The sequence below is a fragment of the Cavia porcellus genome, unplaced genomic scaffold (genome assembly GCF_034190915.1).
Source record: "Cavia porcellus strain 051 isolate PalLab524CR breed Dunkin Hartley unplaced genomic scaffold, mCavPor4.1 scaffold_19, whole genome shotgun sequence".
Lineage (NCBI taxonomy): Eukaryota > Metazoa > Chordata > Mammalia > Rodentia > Caviidae > Cavia > Cavia porcellus.
In genome coordinates this window covers 30,884,211-30,911,080 of record NW_026947502.1, presented here as the reverse complement: position 1 = coordinate 30,911,080, position 26,870 = coordinate 30,884,211, and the positions used below count along the sequence as shown (strand labels likewise).

Below are 26,870 nucleotides of genomic sequence, written 5' to 3'. Positions count from 1 at the left end.
TAGTTACACGTTATAAATATATATATTTTCCTCTAATACTCACAACTATTCCAATGAGGGCAGCATGATTTTTGACACATTAGACAAAAACTGAGGCTCACATAGATAAAATGGCTTGTGCAACATCATCTAACTCATGAGTGAACCCAGGTCTGTGTGGTCCTGAAGTACATGATCTTTTTGCTTTGGTAATCTGCCAGGCAAGAAGATCTGAAAGTATAGTTTTTGTCTTTAAGAAACATCCCTCACCTTGTGTTCAGTTAGTCAGAGCTTGGTGGGGCGTATGTGTGAGCCTTCTGATGCTGACTGTAAGCTGTGCACCTTATGAAGTGAGTACCATGACTCAGTAACAAGTTTACATGGCTAGAATGGTATTAACTTAGCAAGCACTGCTAGACAAATGGGCCCAGAATCCCCACCAGTAATAGAGGAGGGGTGGGGCTTAGCTGCACTCACAGGTAGATGATGACACAGTTTCCCTTTTATCCCTATTCTACTTCAATTGGGATGTTTTGAGGATTTTTAGCAAGCCAGAAGATAGTTTGCTAGTTTTTCCCACATTACTTTTCCAATATAGGAAATACAATATTTTCTGGCTTTTAATTTTGTTTCAATATGTCACTGAAAAAGTAAAGTGAATATAGAATATTTCATGAGAAAATATTCAGTTTGTTGTATTACAAAAAAAGCAAGTTAAAAAGCAATCTCTTTCTTATTTCAACTTTATAAAAGAACCAAAACATACAGGTAACTGCATGAAAAAAAGATAAAAAGCATAGAAACTAGAGTGTTTTTCAGTATTTTCCAAATTTTCTACAGTGAACATAGTTTTATTTTTAACATCAAAAAAGAGATATTAATAGTCACAGAAAGATAAAGATAAAGAATGTAGGTCAGTGGAATAGTGCCTGCCTACTGTGTACAAGGCCCTGGGTTCAATCCCTAGGGGGGGGGGGAGAGAAGGGAAGAGAGAGTGAGGGAGGGAGGGAGAGGGAGAAGTAGAGGGGGAAAGACAGCAAGAGAGAGCATTGTTGGAAAGACATTGTTTGAAAGCATCAGAAGTGAATGGAAAAACTGCTGCATGGACATCCCAAACCAGTGAAAGCTACAGAGCCTCGGGAAATAACCTGAAATATGGAAAGAGAATTGTATAGGAATGTTCATTGTTGATGTCATTTGTAACACCAAGAATGGGAGGGGAATTAAATGTTCATCATGAGAGTAATTATTAAATCTGGTATAATATAGTCACTCAAATGCTTACAAAAGTTATTTAGTAACGGGGAAATATAAATGTCACATTAATTAAAAAAAAGAAAAAGAAATTATAGGTACAATATGGTCATGTCACTGTTCAAAGGTACCAGTACAATCTATAGACATCATTTTGAAATGTCACTCGAGTATTAATAGTACTTCGCTTCGTGGTAGAATGTAGGCAATATTTTACTTTCTTCTTCGTATCATTTGCATTGTTTTTTCTAAAATTATGTACAATGAGTATGTGTCATTTTTATAAAAAAAAAAGTTATTTAACATATTCTGGGCTGGGGATATAGCTCAGTGGCACAAGCACCTGTTGGGCAAGTCCAAGTCCTGAGTTTGATTCCTGATACCAAAAAACAAAAACAGAAACAAAAACTTATTCTATTTATAAGCACAGAAACATAGAGCTCATCTAAATACACATAAAACAAATATATACAGACAGATATATACACATATAAACAACAAAAGATTATAGGAGAAATAGTACTCTAATTACCACACAATGGTAAATTGTTTTAATTTTTTCCATTTATCTATATTTTTCACATTTCCTATAACATGCTTTATTACTTTTATATTAGAAAAGTACTTAATTTCAGGAATAGAATTATAAATGTGTAATAACATGGAAATATGCTTCAATTAAAATAGTAAGTGAAAAGTAAAAGGATACAAATGATTCATGCACTATGATTTATAGCTGTATAAAAACATATCTTCAGGGTTGGGGATTTAGCTCAGTGGTATAAGCATCTGCTTGCCGGGCAAGCTCAAGGTCATGAATTCAATCCCTGGTACCAAAATAAATAAATAAAAATAAAAACCTATCTTCATACTATAAAGGTTGAAAGTGAATATGAAAAACACATCCTTAGTATGGAAGTTTTGGATAAATCCGAGGATTTGTTCTTGTCTTTTTGTTTTGTTTTGGTACCAGGGATTGAACTTACAACTTTGTGCTTACAAGGCAAGTGCTTGAGCCACTGAGCTAAGTTCCCAGCCCTTTGCTTTTTTTTTTTTTTTCCGTCTTTTTGAGACAGGGTTTCACTAGGCAGTTCAGGCTGGTCTTGAACTCAGTTTGTAGCCCAGGCTGGCCTGGAACTTGCAGTGCTCTTCCTACCTCAGCCTCCCAGGTGCTGAGATTACAGGCATACAACACCATGTCCAGCCATAGCAGTGAAGTTCTAGCATTGGGCCTATTCCAGAAAATTTTCCCATTATTGAAAATATAGGTTCATAACTTAAAGTTCAGTTCTTAAGTTAGTTTTCCTTGGCCTACTGTTTAAACATTGTGGTACCATACTGATATCAACATTAAACAAAAGCAATCAGCATTCATAAAAGTTACTGATGAATCAACCATTGGCAAGGCCAAAGTCATGCTCCAGGTCATAGATGTCCTATCAGCTATTGTATTTCATGAGGGAATTCTACCCACTGGCTATCTTTTTTGGCGGAAGTGGTGCAGTACTAGGAACTGAGCTACAATCTCCAGCCTTTTACTTATTTTTTGAGACAGAGTTGTGCTAAGATACTAAACTGCCCAGACGTTCTCAGAATGCTGGCATTATGGGCATGTCTCATCACACTCAGCGTCCCTGGCTCTCTTAATGGAATAGTAGCAGAAGCTGTCACTCATGAATATCTATTATACCCTCTTTTTTAATGTACATTATTTTATCCTCATAATTTAGGAAGTAAACAGCATAACATTTTACAGGTGAGGAAACTCAAACACAAAGAAATCACACAAATGGTAAATAGCAGTGCCAGGATTCAAATCTGGGCTTGTGTGTCTTCAAAGTCCATATTTTATTGTTTAATACTGTGAATAACTAGAATTGGACATGATAAGAGAGTGTAATTATGAGTGATTTTCCACCCCACCTTCAAAGCCTTCTAAAACATTGTTATAAAACATTGTTTTCACAATAAAATAAAACAAAAAGGATAATAAGTACTATAAATAGTGTAGTTTACTTCTTGGTCCAGAGTAAAAAAGCAAAATTTTACCAAGCAGAAAATGAAATAAAGATCAAAGAACTCACTCTTTTTTTGTTTTGTTTGTCTTTTTGAGACAAGGTCTCATTATACAGTTCAGGCTGGCCTTAAGCTCACTTTGTAGCCCTGGCTAGTCTCGAACTTGCAACAATCCTCCTGCCTCAGCCTTCCAAGTACTAGCATTAATTACAGGCATGAGCCATCACTCCCGGCTTCAAAGAACTCACTCTTAACTAATTACAGTTAGCAGGTAAAAACCCCAGCAAGTCAGGAGTTAATGAGATGAAAGTGAGGGCAAAGACCCAATGCTGACAAAATAAAGGAGGTTATTCTAGAAGTCACTACACTGGGAATGAATCTGTGGCAGCTGCAAACAGCTTCAAGGGCAGTAATTTCAGCACTGAAGTATTCTGCTTTGAAAGGCAAGTCCCTGTCTCGAGGGAACAGGGAGCTTTTGAGGATTAAAGTGAGCAGGGCATAACCTGAGCACATGGAAAAGGACACGGATTTAGCTTTTAACTAGGAACATGTAGTAATAAAAGCAGGTGGATGGTGGAGGGAAAAATCTAAGTGGGAGAAGCAGTGGATAGAACATTTTCACTATGTGCACGGCCTGGAAGACTTTGGTGCTTCTGAATTATAATTACTGGTCAGGACAAAAGCTCAGGGTAAGAAGCTTCTACTGAGAAAAACCAATAGAACCGATAAAAGGGAGGTTAGATGAGCACAACTCCGAGGCTGCATTCCAATGAAATAAATCTACTGTGACATTTTTAAGGGGTCTCAAAAGCAGTTAGTTCAACCTCTCCAAGTCCGTGGCCCCAGTGAGTATTTCTGGGAGCACCTGTCAATGATTCCCAGAAGATGGAGGGGTCCCAACAAAGCACTACTCAGGAAAACCAGTACCTTCCACCTTAGTGGATTGCTGCTTCAGCTTTAAGTTCTTTGCGTGGGTCTTCCCCAGGTAATGCGACTGGGCCACAACAGGGGAGGAAAAGGTCATGTTACAGATGGGGCAGCACTGGTTCTTGTCTTTGCTTCTGCTGCTCTTCTGGTTGGGAGAAAGAACACAGGTCTGATCACGCCACTGCTTAACCAGAAAATCTTTAATGGTCCCCCACTGCCCATAGAATACTGGGCATTTAAGATCCCCTTCATATATTAACTCCCAACCTACCTTTCTGGATTCTTCTCCAGCTATTTTGTTCTAGGTCTACTCATCATTCCCCTTTGTTTTCTGTTGCTTCCCTGCTTTATTTGGGCTATTCTTTATTTATTTATTTATTTATTTATTTATTTATTTTTTGTCTTTTTGAGATAGGGCCTCACTATGGGGTTTAGTCTGGCCTTGAGCTCATTTTGTAGCCCAAGCTGGTCTCAAACTTGCAATGATCCTCCTGTCTCAGCCTCGTGAGTGCTGTGATTACAGGTGTGTACCACCACACCTAGCTCTGTTTTTGGGCTATTCTTGTTGTCTAGAATGTTCTTTTTTTTGTCTTTTTCATTTTTATCGGTACCAAGGATCGAACTCATGACCACACACTTGCAAGGCAGGCACTTATGCCGCTGAGCTAAATCCCCAGCCCCTAGAATGTTCTTTTTTGCATTCATTCCTGCCTGGCATTATCTCTGCTTGGCCTTCAAGGCCCTGCTTAAATATTAGCTCTTCATTTGGGAGATTTTTATTCATGTATTTCAAGAAGAATTAATGTTGTTTTTTCTCTGTAATCCCAGAGCACTAAACAGATCTTTACTATACTTCTGGCTAATACCCTAAAAAAAGCCAATGGCACATGTGACACAGTAGGTGGTGTGTATCATTGAAACTTTAAAAAGGTTCACCATCACTGCCCTAAACTGACAGTGTGTCAGCTTAGGAACTCTTTCTGAGAACTCATGTGTTGCATTTGGGCAAAGACTGTTTGATTCTTCATTTCCTAGCCTCATATTCTGCTAGAGTCTGGCATACTGTAGATGCCTAGGGTTCTCTGAACATGAACATCATTGGATTTTATTTCTTGATTATGGTTAGGATAAAAAATGTATTTTAAGCCTATGTTAAGATCTGCCAGTTTTTCTGAGAAAATGACACATGAACAGGATATTCATTTACAGGCATTTTCAACCTTGGTACTGTTGACATTTTGGGCTCAGTATTTCTTTGTTGGTGGCAGATATTTCATTTGAACTACTCAGTTACCCTGCCAGGAGTTGAAGGAACTGAAGTACAAAGAGAGAAAGTGACTTGCCCAAGGTCACAGAGTTGAACTTGTCTGTCTAAATCATAAATAAAAAAGGCAAGCGGGAGATGAATCCAGTGAACTCTAAGAAAGACAAGCAAGGCCTTTTCTTCTAACTACTAGCTCCTATAACAGGAGGCAGCAGAGTAAACTCTTAATTTACTGAGCATCTATTAGGAACTGGAATTTGTCTCACAGTATCTTGTTTTATTTTTTCTTTTATTCTAATACAGGGTTTTACTATGTAGTTCAGGGTGGCCCTGCACTTACTATATAGCCTACTCTGGCCTGAAACTTGTGGCAATCCTTCTGCCTCAGCCTCTCAAGTGATAAGATTATAAGTATGTACCACCATGCCCAGCAGAGAGTATTTTAAGAGGTAGGCATTATCTTCACTTTATGAGTGAAGTTCAGAGAGGCTAAGTAACTTGCCCTAAGTCATTCACTTAGTAAGCTGCAGAGCCTGCTTACTTCTTATTCCATGATGTGCACAGCCTACTACAGAACAAAAATGATGGTACTCCAGAGGGACTAGGGGTTGTTTCAGCATAATCCTCACAGTGATTCTGAGCCAAAAAATTAATGCAATTACTTCTCAGTCAGAGCAAGCATTGGTTTTACTAATTTATTCAAAACATTGATGTGCTGAACTCAATTCTTTTCTATGGCTCTAAAGAAAGTATGCAGCCTGCTTCCTTCTGCGTTCTCCTGGGCAGCTTCTTGTTCTGAACCAACAAATCACTGGGTGGTAATACAACAGTAGTTCCATTTACTAATTCTCTACTATGTGCCAGGTTCTGTGTTGCGTGCTTTTTATAAAACTTTTCTTGTTTTAGTTAGGAAAAATCCTGAAAGGATGTTATCCTCATTTTTATACAGGAGGAAATCAACGCTCAGAGAAGTATTAAGACCTGGCCAAAATACACAACAGGGTTGGGATTTGCAGCCAAGTCAGTGTGACTCTTTTACCACACCAACCTGCTTGCTGGCTTCATCAGGAAGAGCGTGGTCTCAGTGTGGCAGCTGCATTACCTGATCTGAGTCTAGCCTCTTCGTTTCCCCCTTTAATGTCTCCATTCCATGGATTGCTAGGTATCTCTTCACTTTGTTGGCATGTTTTTTGCTCTGCAAGAACCCAGGGAAAAGATCAAAGATAGCCAAATGCCATTTCATATTGAAGGCACTAAAAAATGTTACATTTTTATTCAATTCATCCTCTCTGAAACTTCTGAGGAGAAAGTGAGGGAAGAAAGTTTGAATTCCTACTCTGTGGAGCCACTTTATAAGCTGTTAAATTTAATCTTCACAACAATTTATGAGAAAATTGTTACGTGAAGAAACTGAAGCTGAAAATGTGAAGTTTCTTGCCCAAGATGAATATCAGAGTTGTGATTCAAATTCAGGTTAATTTAAAGCAATGTTATGAATTCGGGATGACAATGTACAAAGTATGTACCATTGTTAACTCCTGATTGACATGCTTTGAGATTTTGTTCTTTTTTCTTCTCCTTCTTCTTTTTTTTCTATTTATTTTTGAATAAAATGGATTTGAAAAAAAATAAAGCAATGCCTCTTACTTGCTACTATATCACACTGCAAAGGAAGATACACATATAGGGGTTCCGATTTGGTATGTGAGGTGAGAGTCAGGGAAATCAAATCCGTCCTCAAGTACAAGCCGATATGCAGGAAGGCAATATCTAGTTTCAAAGAAAGAATTTCCCTTCACTATGTAAGCCAGGTAGAAGTGTGGGCTTGCCATTGGTTGGAAAAATAAAGCACTATTAAGTACAATGGCTTACCTGGTAATGTGCCAGCTTCTGGGACTCAGAAATCAGTAAGGCACAGCAAACCTTACACTGGGTGTTGGTGAAGAGACACTGATTCTTCTGGATCATGTGTTCCACTATAGAGAAGGAAAAAAAAAATGTGAGTTAACAGTACCTCAACAGCATCGTCTTTGAATCCTGTCTCAGACACATGAACTGAGTGGAGAAATACGTTAACAGTACATACAATTTGTTAACTGTGGGGTTGGGGATTTAGCTCAGCGGCATAAGCGCCTGCCTTACAAGCAGGCAGTCAAGAGTTTGATCCCTGGTAACGATAAAAAGGAAAAAGACAAAAATAAAAAAGATGTTAACTGCATCTCCTACTGCATTCATGACTGCTAAGATCCAACACCATCTGTACTTTACTTATTTTATAATTTTATGCATGTCAACTTTTTTTATTTACTAACTCCTTTTACAAAGGGATCTTTAGCTCAGTGGTAGAAAGCTTACCTAGCATACATGAGATTCTGGGTTCAATCTTCATTATCACATACACATATACACAAACCACACATATAGAAGAAAAGGATGATGAATCTTTAGATCACAGACACTAATAAAAATAAATATAATAAAAATGAAAAAGCTCTAGTGAGATGTTAGTGTCAGAGGATTGGCACACTCCCTAAAAAGAGTAGAAGTCAGACATGACGATGTGCACCAAGAGTCCCATCACTCGAGAGGCTGAAGCCAGAGGATCCCTTGAGCCCAGGAGCTTAGCCTGGGCAATGCACCAAGACCCCATCTCAAAGAGAAAAAAAAGGAACAAGGGAGTAGCAACTGTGAAGAGAGGTTTTTGTTTTGCTTTGTTCTTTCGAGACAGGGGGTTGCTATGTAGTTCAAACTGACTGTGAAATCACCAGATAGTCCAAGAGTTAGCCTCAAACTCACGTCAACCTTCTTTCCTCAGCCTCTCAAGTGCTAGGATTATAGGCATATGCTACCATGTCTAGCTAGAGGGGTTTTAAAATATGGTAGTATATGAAACTTCTTCCCAGGTAGAATAGGAAACTAAAAGACTTGAAAAGACAGCAATTTTCTTATTCCTCTTTTTTTAATTATTTTAGAGAGTGGGCCAGGGATTTAGCTCAGTGGCACAGCACTTGCCTGACATGAGTGCAGTTCTGAGTTTGATTCCTGATCTCTCTTCTCCCTGAAAAAAAAAGTGTTGCCCAGGCTGGCCCTGAACTTATGATCTTTCTGCCTCAGCCACCCAAGCAGCTAGGGCTATAGGCATGGACCACCATGTCTAGTTTCTCACTGTTCTGAGTCTGACAGTGATACACCTAAAGTTGATATACCTAAAATTGCCTAGTATGTTATACTAGTTTCACACTGTAGAAAACACACTATTAGCCTGTGCTTAATTGTTGGTCCTGGATAACAAGGCTTTGCCTTTCTGAGGTAGGAATTTTGGAACCCTCCAAATTTTGAAGTTAAGCAGAGGAAGTAAAGTTGAATATAAAGCAAAATGAGAGGGGTGGGAAATCTGGTTACAAGGTAAAGAAATCCTCTCTGCAAAATCAACTATATAACTGGACAGAACAACCACTTCAGCATCCTAGAAATTGACAAAAGGCACTCAACAATTTAGAAGCAATTATGTTTACAAAACTGTTGAACTTGAGTAAGAATGAAGATCTAGTTTTCTTATGTGAAGCTACTCTCCATTCCTCTCATACTTGGTTGGTGCAGAGTCTACTAGGAAAGAATAGGTTATGAGAACCACTATCTTCCCCACGGAGGAAGGATTTTACTACTCGACTTTGAGTGACACGTAATGCCCACCCTCAGTGATATTGTTGGTAGAAGTGATGACCTCAAAGGCAGGTAAGCAGGAAAAGCCAAAAAGCATATCCCTGGGTAAGACTGTAGCAAGGGAGATCCAAAAAGGTGAAAGTTAGTCAAATATTTCTAGTTTATCTGAGGTGAACGCACTTGCATGCAAAAGGACCCACTGGGAAGTAAAAGCCAGGATGGACCTTAAAATAGTCTGAACTTTGACTGTATTTCCCTACTGACACACAGATTCAACAGTAGAATATACCTTTCAGGGGGCACATACCTCTAATTCCAGTATTTGGAAGGGTGAGGCAAAAGGGATTAAATGTTTCAAGGGCAGAGAGGGCTATATAGTGAGACAATGGGTCTAAAAGAAAAAGAGAGAGAGAGAGAAAGAGAGACATTACTGGCTGATCAGTGAATAACAAAGACATATGAAGAAAGAAATGATTAGGTTTTTTTTTTTTCTTTTTTTTTTTTTGGTACTGGGAATTGATAACTCAGGACCTTACACTTACCAGGCAGGAACTGTGCTGCTAAGCTATACATCCAGGCATTTTTTTTTTATCTTTTTGAGACATGGTTTCACTATGTAGTCCAAGTTGCTGGGGTTACAGATGTGTGCCATCATGACTGCAAGAAATGATTACAAAGCCAGGCATGATGGCACATGCCTGTAATCCCAGCACTCAGTAGGCTGAGGTAGGAGGATCGCTGTAAGTTCAAGACCAGCCTGGGCTACAGGCTGAACTCAAGGCCAGCCTGAAACTGCATAGAGAGACCCTGTCTCTAAAAAAAAAAAAAAAAAAAAAAGATTACAAAATAACCAAATGACACTATTTGCTTTTGAAGTCTTCAGTCACCATGTAAATAGTCTGACTACTTTGAGGCCACCAGGTTATAAGAAACTCCAACTAGGGCCAGGGATTTAGCTTAGTGGCATAAGCGCCTGTGTGGCAAACATGAGGTTGTGCATTTGATCCCCAGTACCAAAAAAACCCAAAACATAACAAAACAAAACAAAGAAAAAAGAAACTCTAACTAGTCCATGTGTAAAGATCACATGGAGGGCTGGGGATATAGCTCAGCAGCATGAGCACCTGCCTGGCAAGTCTAAGGTCCTGAGTTGCATTCCTAGTACCAAAAGAGACCATATGGAGAAGCCCTGATACTTCATGGTGAGAGACTTTTGGCCATCTCCCAGAAGCTCCCTTCACTCACTGTTTTAGGTTTAGTCACTATCTGATTATAACTGCCTAAGAAACCTTGATCCAGAACTATTCAGCCAAGCCTTCCACGAATTCCTGATCCACAAAACCAAGAGAGTTCTATCAGGATGTGGGAAGCTAATGTCAATAAGAGAAAAAAAAGTACTTAGGCAAATACAAGAATTCTGAGAATGTAGTCTGACTACAAATAACTGTTGCTCGGATATCCCCATACAACTTCAACCCAGCACATCAGAGAGATTTGGTACAGGCATTTAGGTGGTTAGAAAATCACTAGACAGGGGCTGGGGATTTAGCTCAGTGGCATAAGTGCCTGCCTTGGAAGCAGGCAGTCGTGAGTTTGATCCCCGGTACCGATAAAAAGGAAAAAGACCAACAAAAAAAAAAAAAAAAAAAAAAAAGAAAGAAAGAAAGAAAGAAAGAAAGAAAGAAAATCACTAGACAGAGAGTGGAACATGGTGAGTATGGAGGCTGAAGTGGGAGGATTGTTGCCAGTTTGAGACCAGCCTGGGCTACAAAGTGAGTTCCAGGCCAGCCTGAACTGCATAGCAAGACCCATCTCAAAAAAGACAAAAAAAAAAAAAAAAAAAAAAGAAAATCACTAGATAGGCAAAAGGATTGGTACTAGGTTGGAGCTCTCCAGAAACAAATGCAAAACCTCTGCAGTAGGCTAATACTAAATCTGAGATTTCCTTCTCAGCTTTGATGGAAGAAAGCAGCTTAATATCAACTAAACCTACCCTTCAACTTATGAAGCTAGAAAAGACATACAAATATCTCACAGTTCCATACCTTTTTTTTTGATAACAGAATTAAACTCAGGACCTCATGCTTGCCAGGCAGCTGCTGTGCTGCTGAGCTCTACCCCAGCCCTCATGATCTTTCTTTTTATTTGAACTCACTGTCTTGTGCATGCAGGTAAGCACTCTACCAGCCTTATGTATTTATTTAGTCGTTTTGAGACAGGGTCTCATTATACAGTTCAGACTGGCCTTGGGTTCACTTTGTAGCCCAGGCTGGCCTTGAACTCGCAGTGATCCTCCGGCTGCAGCCTCCAGAGTGCTGGGACTACAGGTATGTGCCACCATGACTAGCCCTTTCTATTTTGAGACAGAGTCTAAATTGCTAAGGCTGCCCCATATTTACAATCCTTCTGCCTAAACCTCCCAAGTAACTGGGATTTCAGCTATGTATCACTGTACCCAGGACTATGGCATCTCTTGAGAGTAACAATGGCCAAAGGTTACAGGAATATGGTCTTTACTATATGCTTGCCTTCCAAATCTTATGAGAAGTCATGAGTTGTAGGATTTGATTTGTATTTACTATATAGTTAAATTAAAACATGTATAGGGTAGAAGGATAGAGAAGAAAGTTGGACTATCAATCATAGGGCTGATTTTCACCAGGGTCAATGTAATATAGACACAGAGAACTAGTATGGTACAGCAAGATAATTTCTAAAACAGGAGATTGGGGTGGAGTCAGGGCTAGAGTGCAAGAATCCACCAGTCCTTAGTTTCAATCTCTAACACTCCTACTCAAAAGAAAGATAACTTGGGGCTGGGGATTTAGCTCAGCAGCATAAGTGCCTGCCTTGCAAGTGTGTGGTCGTGAGTTCGATCCCTGGTACCAATAAAAAAGAAAAAGACAAAAAAAAAGAAAGATAACTCATAAACTTAATAAACTTAGAGGAGGCTGTATCTGGGAAGCAAAATATCACAAAATTATTATAATATTTTAATTCAAGTTTTACCTGTTTTTGAGCAACTTATGGTATTTTAGGTTGTCTCAGTTTGACTGAGTCGTCTCAGGATGACTGGTTTCAGAATGACTATATCACTGTTTATATTCCAATTAGTAGTACAAAATACTTGCTATTATTTGGGCCTACATACAGCCTTAAAACTTAAAATTATGCCAGCATGGTGGCACATGCCTGTAATCCCAGCACTTGAGGATGAAGAAGGAGATGGCTGCAAGGCCAGCCTGGAAAACATAGTAAGTTCAAGGCCAGTTTAATAGTGAGACTGTCTAAAAAAAAAAAAAAGAAAAAAAAAAACCCCACCCCACCCCAACTTCAAAACAAAACACCAAACACCACAACCAAACCAAAAGAAAACAAAACAAAAATATTCAGTGTGGTGGTGCAGATCTGTAATCCCAGCTACTCTTGAGATTGAAGCAGGAAGAATTTAAAAAAAAAAAAATTTTAAGGCTGGTCAAGTGAAGCAGTAGGAGTGGAGAAGGTACAATGAAATCTATAACTGGTTGTGATCAATTAGTTGTAAACACCACTGCACTTGGACCAGCTGAAAGGAAGATTTTAATTTGAAGTGGTGCATGCCTATAATCCCAACACTTGAGAGGTTGAGGTAGGAGGACTGCTGCAACTTCAAGGCCTGCCTGGGCTACAAGGTGAGTTTAAGGCCAGCCTGAACTACATAGCAAGACCCTGTCTTCCAAAGGTGCAATATAAGAAAGTAAATATATAACTTGGTAATGTATTTGTTCATTATCAAGTAGTAATATATAATTACAGGTGATACATATATATCTATGGTAGCACTGGTGACTGAGCCCTCACACTGAGCTACATCTCCAGTCCTTATTTAAAATTCTAAAGACAGTCTTGCTAAATCACTAAGTTGCCCAGGCTGGGCTTTTGGGCTTGAACTTGCCATCCTCCTGCCTGTCCCAGTGTGCTGGGATTAGTCTGTTACCTTTTTATTAAGACTGACCTGCAATATGTTTGTTTATTCCAGTATCATCTCATAGGAGAACAATGCATTCACAATGTTACAATGGCTGTATCACTATGACAGAAACTCTTCAGTTCCTCTTTTACACAGCCAATGTTGTACATCTAGTCTGTCGCTGAAGAACACACTATTGTTTTAATTTTGAGACAGGGTCTCACTATGTTGGCAAACTGCCCAAACTGGGCTTGTACTTGAGATCCTCTTGCCTCAGCTTCCTAGTGTAGGAATTACAGGCATGCACTTCTACACTGGGCTCAATGTGATATTGAGCACATACAGAGATGGCACAGACTGATAAAATTCAACCTCCCTTTCTTCCACTCCTTCTCAACCTCCATCTTTCATCTACATTCAGGTTGACTTTTTTCTTTAGCTTTTACATGAGAAGTAACATGCTGTTTTTTTTTTTTTTCTTCTTCTTCTTCTTCTTCTTCTTCTTCTTCTTCTTTTTCTTTCTGAGACAGGGTCTCACTATGCAGTTCAGGCTGAACTTGGGCTCACTTTGTAGCCCAGGCTGGTCTTGAACTTACAATGAACCACCTGCCTCAGCCTCTCAAGTACTGGAATTACAGGAATGCACCACCATGCCAGGCTTGTGTTTGTCTTTTTGTTTATTTCATTTAACCTAATGCCCTCCAGTTCATTCACTTTGCTAAAAATGACAGAATTTCATACTTCATAGAAAAATATTCCATTGTGTATACATGACTTTTTTTTTTTTGTCTTTTTCGTTTTTATCAGTACCAGGGATCAAACTCATGACTGCCTGCTTGCAAGGCAGGCGCTTATGCCACTGAGCTAAATCCCCAGCCCCCACATGATGTTTTCTTAATTGACTCATCTGTTGATGGACATCTAGACTGATTCTGTATCTTGGTTATTTTGAATAGTATTGCAGTAAATGTAGGCATACAGGTATTTGGTGCGCTGATTATATTTCCTTTGGATATATACCCAGCAGTGGAATCGGTGAATCATAAGGCAGATCTCTTTTTTTTTTTTTTTTTTTTTGGTACCAGGGATTGAACTCATGATCTTGTACTTATCAGGCAGGCGCTTACATATTGAACTGAATCCCCAGCCTTGGCAGATCTCTCTTCAGTTTTTAAAGAACCTCTGGGGCTGGGGATTTAGCTCAGCGGCATAAGTGCCTGCTTTGCAAGCAGGCAGCCATGAGTTCAATCCCAGGTACCGGTAAAAAGGAAAAAGCCAAAAAAAAAAAAAAAAAAAAAAAAAAAACCCAAAATAAAACAAAAAAAACCCTGTTCTCCATAATGGCTATCCTAATTTACATCCTTACTAGATGACAGTTCCCTTTGTGTCCACATCCTCACTAGTATGTTGTTTTTTGGTAATAGCCATTCTAAGTGAAATGAAATGATATATGACTATAGTTTTGATTTGCATTTCTCTAATGGCTAATAGTATTGAGTGTCTTTTCATATAATTGTTTTTTTTTCCCTCAAAGTCCTCACATTAAATTTTCATATAATTGTTGACAATTTGTTTTTCTTGAGAAATGTGTTCAGGTCATTTGCTCATTTTTGTATTTGTTTAATTGGGGGGTTTTGGTGTAATTTTTTGAGTTCTTTATATATTTTGGAATATTAATTGTTAAATAAATAGTTGGCAATAGGGCTGGGGATTTAGCTCAGTGACACAAGTGCCTGCCTGGTAAGCACAAGGTCAAGAGTTTGATCCTCGGTACAATTTAAAAAAAAAAGACTTTTGTACATCAGTAAGAACTGCTTAGAAAATGAAAAGACAAGTCATAGGCAAGAAATATTTGGAAATCTTATCTGTAATAAAAGACTTGTACCCAGGATATATATGAAAAACTCTTATAATTCAATAATAAGTATCCAATTACAAAATGGTCAAGAGACATGAATACATAATTCACCAAGAAATACAAGTAGGCTATAGCTTATGAGCACAGGAAATGGTGCTCAGAATTATTAGTGTTTAGAAAACTACAATGAGGAATTACTAAAATGTCCTTTGGAATGGCTAACATTTAAAAGAAAACAATAACAAATATTGGGGAGGGGATAGAGAATCTTAAATCCTCACAAATTGATGGAAATGTAAACTGGTGAAGCCACTTTATGGTCTTTTTAAAAATTTATAAATTTTCATTTTTTTCTTTTCTTTTTTTCATTTTTGTAATGTGTGGCCTTTTTTTTTTTTTGGTCTTTTTGAGACATGGTCTCACTGTGCAGTTCAAGCTGGCCTTGAGCTCACTTTGTAGCCTACGCTGGTATCGAACTCGCAATGATCCTCCTGCCTTAGCCTCCCAAATGCTGAGATTACAGGTATTAGCCACCATGCCCAGTTTGTGTTTTTTTGAGACAGGTTCTTGCTATGCAGTTTACGCTGGCCTTGAGCTCACTTTGTAGCTCAGGTTGGTCTTGAATTCGAAACAATCCTCCTGCCTTAGTCTCCTGATTGCTGGGATTACAGATGTGAGCCCCCATACCTGGCAAGCCATTTTAGAAAATAGTTTGACAGTTCCTCAAAAATGTTTAAGTAAGTTGGAGGCTAAGGCAGAAGGATCACAAGTTCTTATTTTTTTGGTACCAGGGATTGACCTCACACTTGCCAGGTAGGTGCTCAAGCCACTGAGCTAAATCCCTGGCCAGGATTTCAAGTTCAAAGCCAGGCTGAGCAACTTAGTGAGACCCTGTCTCTAACGTAGAAAGAAATTAAAAAATGCTCAGTGGTGGAGCACATACCTAACATGTATGAGGCTCTAGTTTCAATAGCTAGTATCTACCACCACAAAAAAACCAAGGTAAAGGTCAAGTTGTTACATGATCCAGCAATTCCACTCCTAGGGAAATGAATGTTTGCACAAAAACTTGAGCACAAACATTCACAGTAGCATTATTCACAAGAGTTCCAAATGTCCACAACCAATGAGTGGATAAGCAAAATGTGGTATAGCCCTACAGTGGAACTCTATTTAGCAACAAAAAGAAAGTACTAATACACACAATAACTCGGTGAACCTCAATGTCAAGAGAAGTCAAACTTAAAATACCACACACTATATGATTCTATTTGTATTAAATATTCACATAGGTAGATTTATGGAGACAGAAAATGGATCAGTGGTCATCCAGGTGGATTGTGGCTATGTCTACATATCTCTATACTTTTATTAAAAATCATTGAATGGTACGCTTACAATAGTTGATAAAAGATATAATAGTTTAATGAAATTGCTATGAGAGAAGAGTAGTGTTGTAGGTCTACCTAGATCTCATATAAGCATGGGAGAAGTGAAAATAGGGAAATGATGTAGGTCACAATAGTGACACCAGATATTTATAAACATATAAAGACAGATTATTTTTCAGAGCATAGCTACCGTGTTCTCTACTTCAAGGTACAGGGCACACCTTCCTTGTACCCCAAGGTCACTTAATTTTTGTGTTCCTCAATTCTTAGACACTCTTATTCACAGTATCCCTTATATTATCTTGGAATATGATATATTTTGATGTCTGCAAGCCTTTCCAGTGCAAGGATAGTATCGTCCTCATCTCTAGTTCTGATGCCCTGTCAGTTTGGGAAGAGAGCAAGGATCAGAGGGGAGAAAACTTTGCCCCAAACATGTTTCAAAAAGATACAGAGGCTCAGAAATAATATGCACATCATTTAGGAGTCAGGATAGACTTCCTGTTCAAAATTCAATTCTATACAGGACAGTTTACAAACACATTAAACATTCCAAGATTAATCTGCTCAGCAAGCAAACAAGCCATGAAAGAAATATGATTTCCCTGTAAATACCTCACAGGGTTAGTACCAAAGCTCAAATACAATTCCTGTACATCTGGGTTAGTGTTATGTAGCTAGCTCTAAGAGAAAGAGCTGTTGAAGGAGGTCACACAAGCAGGTCAGCCCAGAACTTCCCATTCTTTTTTAAATTTCTCATCTTACCCAGTTTCGGATCAAACACAGAGTAAGACGTGACCAGGCATGGCTTTGGATACAGTTCACCATTAAGTGTGCGATACAAACAAAACAAAACAAACAAAAACTGGAACCGAAAAGCGTATATAGGCCATTTTCTCAGGCTCCTAGTCCTCATTTCACAGTAAATCCCGGGAAGAGGCCAGATACCTAGAAACAGCAGTAAGCCAGGGCACATTACCAAAGCCAGGAGGAACACGGGGTGCCTCCAGGTCCCCTCACTAATGTAGGCCTTGAGAGAAAAGGGGCAAGAAACAATGGAGATAGGGAAATCTCGAGAATGAGACGATGAAAGGTAGAGGGAAATGGTACTTGGTTTGGCCGCCGATATGGCAAAGAAGGTTTTGTAGGTCTCCGCGACGGCAGTCCTAGAGAGGGGAAACACCCCAGGGCCTGAGCGTGACAGGCCTGGAATCTCGGGGCGCGGGGCTCGCGCTGGGGACTAAGAGTACGGGAGTCCTGGGGCACTTCACACGAGGAGGCTTTCGGGTGCCAGGGGGTGTGCCCAGAGCCCCAGGGGCAGGTCTGCGGTCCCGCCCCACTGCCGGCGCCACTCCCCGCCAGCAGAGCAGGCGGGTGAGGGGTTTTCAGCTTCTAAGACCCCGACTCACCTTCCTCCCTCCCCACCGGCTGAGTACTGGACACTGCTTCCCACAGCCGGCGCGCCCTCTCGCGGTCGAAGCGCGCCCCGTCCGGTTCCCCACCCTCCCGCTCTTCCGAGCCGTTGTATGGCTCGGCCCTTCCGCCATCCGCAGCATCCACATCTCCCAACACTGGATACTCCATCTTTCCCGCAAGCCCAAGCCCGTAGAGTGGCTCCTGCGCCTTGGTATCGCGAGATGTTGAGGGGCAAGGGCGCGGGGGCGGGGAGGAAGAGTTACCCTGGCCCACAGATCTCGCGATATTTGGGCGCCGCCGATGGTTTAGTGGTTCCGGAGCTGAGGTTTATTTTGGTTTTCTACCTCAGGGATTTTCGTACGTGTGCGGTGTGTTCGGGAACCTGCAGTCGGTTCTACAATAAAGGCTTCTCTCTCGGAGACGGGCAGGTGCAGTTCTTGGTTCAGGGTTCTCACCTTACTCACGGTCAGCTGCTGACAATGTTTTACGGGTATGGAAACTATGGCCCAGATCCTAGAAATGGCTTGGTCGAGTTCGTTACTGCTAAGTGGCCAAGATTTCTGCTAAGCCCATACCATCCCGACCTCGTCAATTACTGCTAATAATAAGTACCACTTGTTGAATTCCAAGTGCCAACCCCCAGCTCAGACTGTCTCTTAAACACGTGACCCGTTTATCCAGTTGCCCGTGCGAACCTTTTACTTGGATGGCTAACAGGCTTTTCCCTACATCAAGTGTCAGACACAAAATTTTATCTTCTAATTCCAGATTTGCTTCTCCCCCAGTCTTTGCAGCCGTTATCTCTTGTCTAGGTTATTTATCATGGTATAGTATCTTAGCAGCTCCCTTCCCTAACACTGCAAGTGTTCCCAGCACTGGAGCACCAGGGAGTGTCATGCAACAAAGTCAAGTGACTTGTTCTGATGCTCTACTTAAGTGGCTGTCTCCTTTTTAGCCAAAGTCCTTACTTTGACCGAAAAGACCTTATGCGGTTTGATTTTCCCTAATCTCTGTAACATCATCTAATGTGTCTCAAACCCTTAATTCTTGTCCCAGTGACCTAGAATATATTTCTCCTGTATATCACAATGACGCCATCTCTTCTCTTAGCTCTCTACACACACAGTCTGCTCTAGTCCGTATCCTTTTTTCCTGCTTTATTTTTTCTCCTCGACATTTCTTGCACATAGTATATATTTTAGTTTTTAATTTTGTTTATTGTTTATTTTCCTACTGGAAGACAAGTTCCAGCAAAGCATACATTTTTTTCTTTTTTCTGGTACCGGAGGATCGAACTCACAGCCACCTGCTTGCAAGGCAGGTGCTTATGCCGCTGAGCTAAATCCCCAGCCCCAAAGCATACATTTTTGCCTACTTTATTCACAGCTAGATCTACAGCACCTTAAAATAGAGGCTGAATCTTCCTAAGTACACACAAAATATTTGAGTGAATGAAAGTTGTGATTACCTATTTCAATCTCATTTATTAAAATATTTATTGAGAGTTTATTGTGAACTAGATACTTGGGGCTCTGGTGAACAAGATAGGGGGATGAACTGATAAGCTCTGATTTTTTTTTTTTTTGTCTTTTTCCTTTTTATCGGTACCAGGGATCAAACTCACGACTGCCTGTTTGCAAGGCAGGTGCTTATGCCGCTGAGCTAAATCCCCAGCCCAAGCTCTGATATTTTTATTAGTGTATTTTTATTACTGTAGTGGAGAAAAGTATAATAAAAAAGTTAACATAATAAAAAGTCTTAAAGAGAATACAAAACAAGGAAACACTGAATAAATTATGACGGAGAAACATTAAGGTGCCCAGAAAAGTATCTGAAGAAATGACTTTTGAGCTAAGACCCGATTGAGGAAAAATGAATACTTACGCAAACTGCTGGGGAAGAATATTTCAGGGAGAAACAGGACTGAGTTGATGTGTTGGAGGAACAGGAAAATGGACAATATGGCTTCAGCCTAGCAAAGGGAAAAGTGGTAGCAGAGGTCTAAGAGAAAGAGACTGTTCTTCCCTGAGATCACCAAGGTACTTTACTTATTTATACCACAAATATTTACTTATTTATATGATAGTTTTCTTGTTTCTCTTTTGAGTCAGGGTTTTACTATGCAATGTAGGCTGACCTTGAACTCACTCTGTAGTCCTGGCTGGGCTCCAGCTCATAATGATCATCCTGCATCAGCCTCTCAAATTCTGGGGCTGCAAGCATGTGCCACTATGCCCGGGCTCTTGGTAGTCTTTTCTTATCCACAGGGACATGTTCCATGGATGCGTGGAACTGAGTTAGTACTGAACTGTAGATACACTATATTTTTGTCTCTAAATACATAAAGTTTAGCTGACCATAATGGTGCACCCAAAGTGGAGCTCAGCTAAATATTTTTCCCCTCAGAATAATGGGCTTTGCCATCTAGATACAGGCAACAAGTAATAAATTTCTGTACTATTTAAAAGTTAGAAGAAATAAAACTTCCTTGCAAGTCAAAGTGTATGAACTACTGTGGGAAGCCTCTTTGTTCATTGAAGTTAATTGTTAATTTTTGAGAAAACATTTTATTGAATTAAAACATTGACATAGAAGAATACATAAATTATAAGCATGTGGCGTGACCAAAGTTCAAATGTGGATATCCTCATGAGATTCCTCAAGATCATGGGTTTTAGGGTTTGTGTCTAGATGTCCCATCGGAGCCTCATGCAGTCATAGGTGAGGGCTTTTTAAGACATGGCTGATTCTAAAGCGTATAATGCTGGGGTTTAGGGTGTGTGATTACTATTGGTTTGGCAACCACCATAAACCCATTAGCCTAGAGAGACTATAAACAGAGCAGAGAGAAGCTGCTAAGATTGCTTGGACCTTCTGCTTGCTGCTGTCTGCCTCCCTTGACTGTCAAGGATTGTTTTTCCTTTGATAGCTTCTGTCATGCCACTTGGCCTTGGAGCCAGCCAACAATGGACTGAAATCTTTATGAACTGTGAGCCAAATAAACCTTTCCTTCTTTAACTTTGGGTATTGGGCATTTTGTCTCAGAAATGAATAAAGACACCGAGACAATGGAGAACTCTAGGTGCGTATTTGCCAGCATCTTATTGAGGATTTTTGGATCTATGTTTATTAAGGAGATTGGCCTGTAGTTCTCTTTCAAGGTTGGATACATCTCTGATTTTTGATATCAGGGTAATGCTTGCTTCCAGGAATGAGTTTGGGAGTATTGCTTCTCTTTCAATTTCATTGAAGAGTTTGAGGAGTAGTGGCATTAGATCTTCTCTAAATTTCTTGTAGAATTCAGCAGTGAATGCATCCGGACCTGGGCTTTTCTTTGTTGGTTTTAAATTCCATCTTCAATTTCATTGACTGATATTGGATTATTTAGAATGTTTATATTTTATTGATTCAGCTTTGTTAATTCATATCAATGAATTTGTCCATTTCTTCTGCATTTTTAATCTTTTATTAGCGTACAGATTCTCACAGTAGATACTGATAATCTGGATTTCTTTCTTCTTTTTTTTGGTAGCAGGAATCGAATTCAGAACCTAGTATTTGCCAGGCAGGTGATTGTTCCACTAAACTATGTCCCTGGCAGTAATCTGGATTTCTGCAGGATCCATTGTGATTTTGCCCTTTTCATTCCTAATTGCATAGATTTGAGTCTTTTCTTTCTTTTCTTTTTTTGTCTTTTTGAGACAGGGTCTTGATATGCAGTTCAAGCTGACCTTGAGGTTTACTTCATAGCCCAGGCTGATCTCAAACGAGCAACAATCCTCCTGCCTAAGCCTCCCGGGTGCTGAGAAGTCTTTCTTTTTCTTTCTTTCTTTCTTGGTAAGATTAGCTAAGTGCTTATCTATTTTATTTAGTCTTTCAAAGAACCAACACTTTAATTCATTGATTCTTTATATTATTTTCATAGTTTCCATTGCATTAATTTCTGCTCTGATCTTTATAATTTCCTCCCTCATATGTGCTTTGGGCTTGACTTGTTCTTCTTTTTCTAGCAGCTTGTGGTTTAACACTAGGTTATTTATTTGAGGTTGTCTCTTTCTTTTTTTCCTTCTTTCAGTACCAGGGACCAGACTCACAATCTCACACTTGCCACGCGGGTACCTATGCCACTGACCTAATCCTCAGTCCCTGCTTTTTTTTTTTTTGATGTGAGACTTCACTGCTGTAAATTTCCCTTGTAGGATTGCTTTCATCATGTCCGATAAATTCTAGTATGTCATATTGGCATTATTGTTTAATTGAAGAAACTCTCTAGCAGGGCTGCAATCTCAGCACTCAGGAGGCTGAGGCAGGATGGTTGCGGTGAATTTGAGGCCAGCTTGGGCTACAAAGTGAGTTCAAAGCCAGCCTGAACTGCAGAGTGAGACCTTGTCTCAAAAAAGACAAAAAAAAAAAAATGTAGAAGTTGTCTGATTTCTTTAATGTCATCTGTGACCTGCTATTATTTCTATAAACAGGTTTTGCTTTTTTTTTGATGAGTACCAGGAATGAACTCAGGACCTTGAGCTTGCCAGGCAGGCACTGCACTGTCGAGTTATATCCCTGGCACATTAAACAAGTTTTTAAATTCCATTTGTGCTGTCTTGATTTTTCACTAATTCCAGTTAATCTTAGATTAATCTTCTTTGTGTTAACTAGCAGTGGTTGGCTCTAGTTTCCATGTTTTCTTGTTTTTAAGGTATTATTGAGTAAATGGTCACTGACATTAACTCTTTTAATTTTGTCTTCAAATTGGTCACTTAAGCTCCCCATACTTAAAAAAAGGGGGGGGGGCCTGGGGATTTAGCTCAGCGGCATAAGCGCCTGCCTTGCAAGCAGGCAGTCGTGAGTTCAATCCCTGGTACCAATAAAAAGGAAAAAGACAAAAAAAAAGCTCCCCATACTTTCAGTAGAATTTTTTTTTAATCTCCTGGATTTATTTGGCACCTTTTCATGGACACTAATTTGTTGCTAAAATGGTCATTCATGTTTTCTTTCATTTTGTCTAGCTTAACTAGCTTTCTGTTGGTGTTTTTGGTAAACTTGTACTGTATAGTGAGACCCTGTCTCAAAAACAAAGCAATAATACCGTACAGTTAGCTGAATATCTAAAGATTAATAAGGATTATTATAATACTAGTAAAGAGGCAGTGGGTGGGGAACAGGAAAATGAAAGAAGGAAGATTTGAGAATCCATGCTGGGTATCGGAGGAGCACAACAAAAAACCAGTTTGGGGGCTGGGGATTTAGCTCAGGGGTAGAACGCTTGTCTAGTAAGCTGGAAGCCCTAAGTTTGGTCCTTAGCATAAAAAAAAAAAAAAGCCGGTTTGCTCTTCCCATAAGCCGTGCAAACCACATAGGGCCCAGGAAGAGAGAAGCCAGTTTGCCCTTTCCATGAGCTGACCGACCCCTGTGAGCTGACCAGCAGCTGGCTGGTTTGAAGGACAGGCTGAATTGATAGCAACTGAAGTATGAAAACAACTAAATACTTCTACTGTTTGATTTACTTTGCAGGCCTAAGGCTGGTAGTCTGAGCATCTATTAGGAGGACAACTGTGTGCAATATAGCAAATATGGGTATTTCCTTCTGTCTTGATTTTGAAATCCAATATTGTTCTCCCTGTTTAGTTTTGTTCCAATTTATTGTTCCAATTTGTTCCATATTTAATGTTCTGTTTTGATTGGTTTTATTGTTTTTATTTGATTTTATTATGTAAAATTACTAGGATATGGACAGCTATTGTGAAGATAACAAGATATGTAATAGTAGCCATTGTTGATTTCCTGTTATTATGTTTTGAAGTTCTGAACCACTTTCACTGTTTTGTTTTGAAGGCTATATTCTGTTTTATTTTGTGAGATTTTATTATCTTTGAAATAAAAAAAGAAGAAAAATTTGAAAAATAAAAATTGAAAAGACAAAAGTGAGATAACTATCCTAGTAAGAATAAAAGAAAGTTAATACAATTAGATAATAGTACCAGAAAAGACCAAATAATTAAAAGTAGCAAACAATAAAAACCTACCCAAAACCAAATAAAAACAAACAAACAAACAAACAAACAAAAAACCAGAGAGGGGCAAAGGAAAGAAGGAACAAGAAAAAAAGAATAGAAAGAAAATATATATATATATATATTTTTTTGTCTTTTTCCTTTTTATCGGTACCGGGGATTGAACTCATGACCGCCTGCTTGCAAGGCAGGTGCCTATGCCGCTGAGCTAAATCCCCAGCCCCTGAAAGAAAATATAAACACAAAGCTTTTATGAGGAGAAGAAGGGTTGAATTGGGGAGGGGAATGGGAAAAAAGAAAAGCAATTAAATTCTCTATGTTGAATGTTATGTTTATCTAAACTACTGATAAAACACACACTCTCACACAAAAGGAGCAAAATAAAAAAAGGGAAAAAAATAAAAAAGGAAAAAGTTTCCAAACTTCCATAAAAACAATGAAAGTCAAACAATAGGAAGAAAGAAAAAAAGAGAATTTCTCCCATGTTTTTCAATATGTGGCTTCCTTCCAGCATCTACAGTGTTAGAGTCCATCAGATATGAGAGAGAAATGAGTCACTGGCAAGACTTATTTTGTTTCCACAGTCATGTTTTTGTATGTGAATGCTAGATCTTGCTCTGCCTTTCCCACTAGACGTGGTCAGCCTATGTTTTCCACCCTAGAGCTGCAGTTACCCTACCAGCCTCTTTTGTTAATGAGTTTTGGGATGCTGGCGTCTTCTAGAAGTTTCTAAATTCTTTCTATTGTAAACCAAAAATTGGTCAAGACAAGTGTAAAAGGTGGCATGTTTTTACTTTCTTTTCTTTTCTTTTTTTTTTTTTGAGACCGTATCTCTCTATGCAGTTCAGGTTGGCCTTGAACTCACTATGTACTACGGGTCAGCCTTGAACTCTGTGATCCTCTTTGAAAGGGTTTTGGCCCAGGTCGGATACTGTAGCAGGTAAAGCCAGGAAGCTCCTATCTCCCCCACTCTTAGGAATTGCCTCTGGCGCCAAACTAAGACGAATGGGCTACCTGTACATCCCTAATGCCCCCTTAGGTTCCACCCCAAGCCAAGGCTACTTCTGTGCCTCACTCCACGTGTTCCACGGAGAGATTGCCGGCCAGAGATTGCCGGCCCGGGGTGGAGATGCCACGCCCCAGGGGGTCGGGGGTGTCTCTCCCCGCATTCCCAAAATAAAGGTTATTTATATTTCATACTTCTTATCTTTTCAGCCGCCGCCAGTCCTCCCCCCCCCCCCCCAGTTCTATCACTCTTGTCTCAGCTTCCCAAGTGCTGGAATTAGACATGTACCACCATGCCTGGCATATATTTATTAAAGGTAGGTGATAGAATTGTGGCGTGGCTGAAAAGAAGTATGAAATATAAATGACCTTTATTTTAAGAATGCGGGGAGAGATCCCCCGACCCTCTGGGGTCTGACATTCTCTCCCTGGGGTCTGGGAATCTCTCCATTGGACACCTGGAGTGGGGGCATACATGTAGCTTAGGTTTGGGGGTGGTGCCTGAGGGGCATTAGTGATGTGCAGGTATCTCACTGGTATTTTGCGTCAGAGGTAAATTCCTAGGGGCGGGGAAGACAGAGCTCCTTGGTTCTGCCTCTAAGGCTTTACTGGCTACAGTGTCCTGTCTGGGCCAAAACCCTTTCAGTAGGGAAAGAAATGTGCTCTGCAGATTGAGCTTGGCCAAATAGGAATAGAAAAAAAGTATATGCTGCAACATGAGAGTGGATTACTGTGAAAGCAAGAACACAGTTGCAGAGAGTTCAATATCTTGTACTCCTAAGGCTTACCTCAGGTCTAGACTGTCCTGACCAGAATTGCTTGTGTGCAGGGCTTTGAGGAATGTCCTGTCGCCTTGTCCTGGAGCTTTCCCAGCCATCCTGCCACATCCTTATCTCCTGCCTTACTCTGTGTTCCCCAAGTCACAGCTGTCCCTGCCTCGCCTTATGGTCTGTGGGTTTGTGAGGTACTCTGCCTGCCCCTCTCCAAAGACCCCTCTGTTCATTTACTCTAAGCTGTGGCAATTACGTAAGCTCAGCTATATCCCTGCTTATGTTGGTAGATGGGGAGAAAAAACAGATTACTGAGTTCTCTGCTGATTATAGGCAGCAGGGTGTGGTTTCAAGCAGACTGCTAAATTTAATGCCAACACTTTCAGACCCAGCATACTGTGAAGGCCACACGTGACTGGCCTGGCTTCTTGCCACAGAGGGCAAGACCTCTACATTCTTCCTGGCCTGAGTTTAAACTTCTCAGGGGGTGTCTGTATCTAGTCTGCTCCCCTCTCTAAAACTATTGTGGTTGTCTCCCATTCAGTTACTGTAATAGGGTAACACCAGAAACTGTAAAGTTGTTTTGTAACTTTGTCTTAAACAATTAACACCTTCCCCAAATGACTTCAGATTAAATCTTCTCAACTATGCCAGTCACTGTACTGTGTTTCTTTTCCAAATCTAGTTTACCATGGAGATGAAGTCACTTTTACAGTAAAATCCCGTGCTGTTTTTGCTGTTTACATTAGCCATGGGATTTTCTGGAAGCTAGCACTGCCAGCCCAAACCATTGTTTTTCCCTGGGGCTACTGACCCTCTGTGGGTTTACTTTGTGTTAGTGGAGGCAGGTTTCTCTCCCCAGGAACTGGGCTTGACTCTTTAGGCTGCTTTGTTCTTTGCGCTCTATTTCTTCACCTTTACTGCAGTTTCTAGTTTTTCTATGTGTTCCATTCCAATACTTAGATATCTACTTCTGAGATTTTTTTTTGTTTCTGTTTTTGTGTTTTGAAGCAGGGTCTCACTATGTAGTTCGGGCTGACCTTGAACTCACAGCAGTCCTCTACTTCAGCCTCTCAAGTGCTGGGATTAGAGATGTGTACCACCATACCTGGCTCCACTTCTATTTTTTCACTTCACAAAATTGTTGTTTTCCAGGAGTCTTGATTTGAGTTCCAATCAAGCTGTATTTTGTTACCAGTCTCTATTCTGCCACTTTAAATTCCAATCTCATGCCCCCCCCCCCCATATTTTTGAGATAAGGTCTCTCAATGTACTTCAGGCTGGCCTTGAACTCACTATTTAGCGCAGACTGGCTTCAAATTTGTGGCAATCCTCTTGCTTCAACCTCCTAAGTGCTAGGATTACAA

At 40.0% G+C, this 26,870-nt stretch overlaps 1 protein-coding gene across 10 annotated transcripts in view; it reads right to left on the bottom strand.

Moving 5' to 3' along the window:
* Nucleotides 1-17,916, bottom strand: part of Znf346 (zinc finger protein 346) — a 50,870-nt gene extending 32,954 nt beyond the window's left edge. For 4 of the 10 annotated variants that reach the window (XR_010041123.1, XM_063230837.1, XM_013156192.3 and 1 more), the window contains exons 1-5: nt 17,711-17,916; nt 9,411-9,494; nt 7,313-7,416; nt 6,543-6,635; nt 4,177-4,321 (exon numbers count right to left, since the gene is read on the bottom strand). Coding sequence is in view for 9 of the 10 variants with exons in the window: in XM_063230837.1 (XP_063086907.1) it covers nt 4,177-4,321; nt 6,543-6,635; nt 7,313-7,416; nt 9,411-9,494; nt 17,711-17,885 (601 nt within the window). In the remaining variant the exon portion in view is untranslated. The remainder of the gene's footprint in view (nt 1-4,176; nt 4,322-6,542; nt 6,636-7,312; nt 7,417-9,410; nt 9,495-17,710) is intronic. The other 6 variants (XM_013156191.3, XM_023566459.2, XM_013156189.3 and 3 more) reach the window with 6 other exon arrangements.
* Between the last annotated feature and the right edge of the window lie 8,954 nt (nt 17,917-26,870).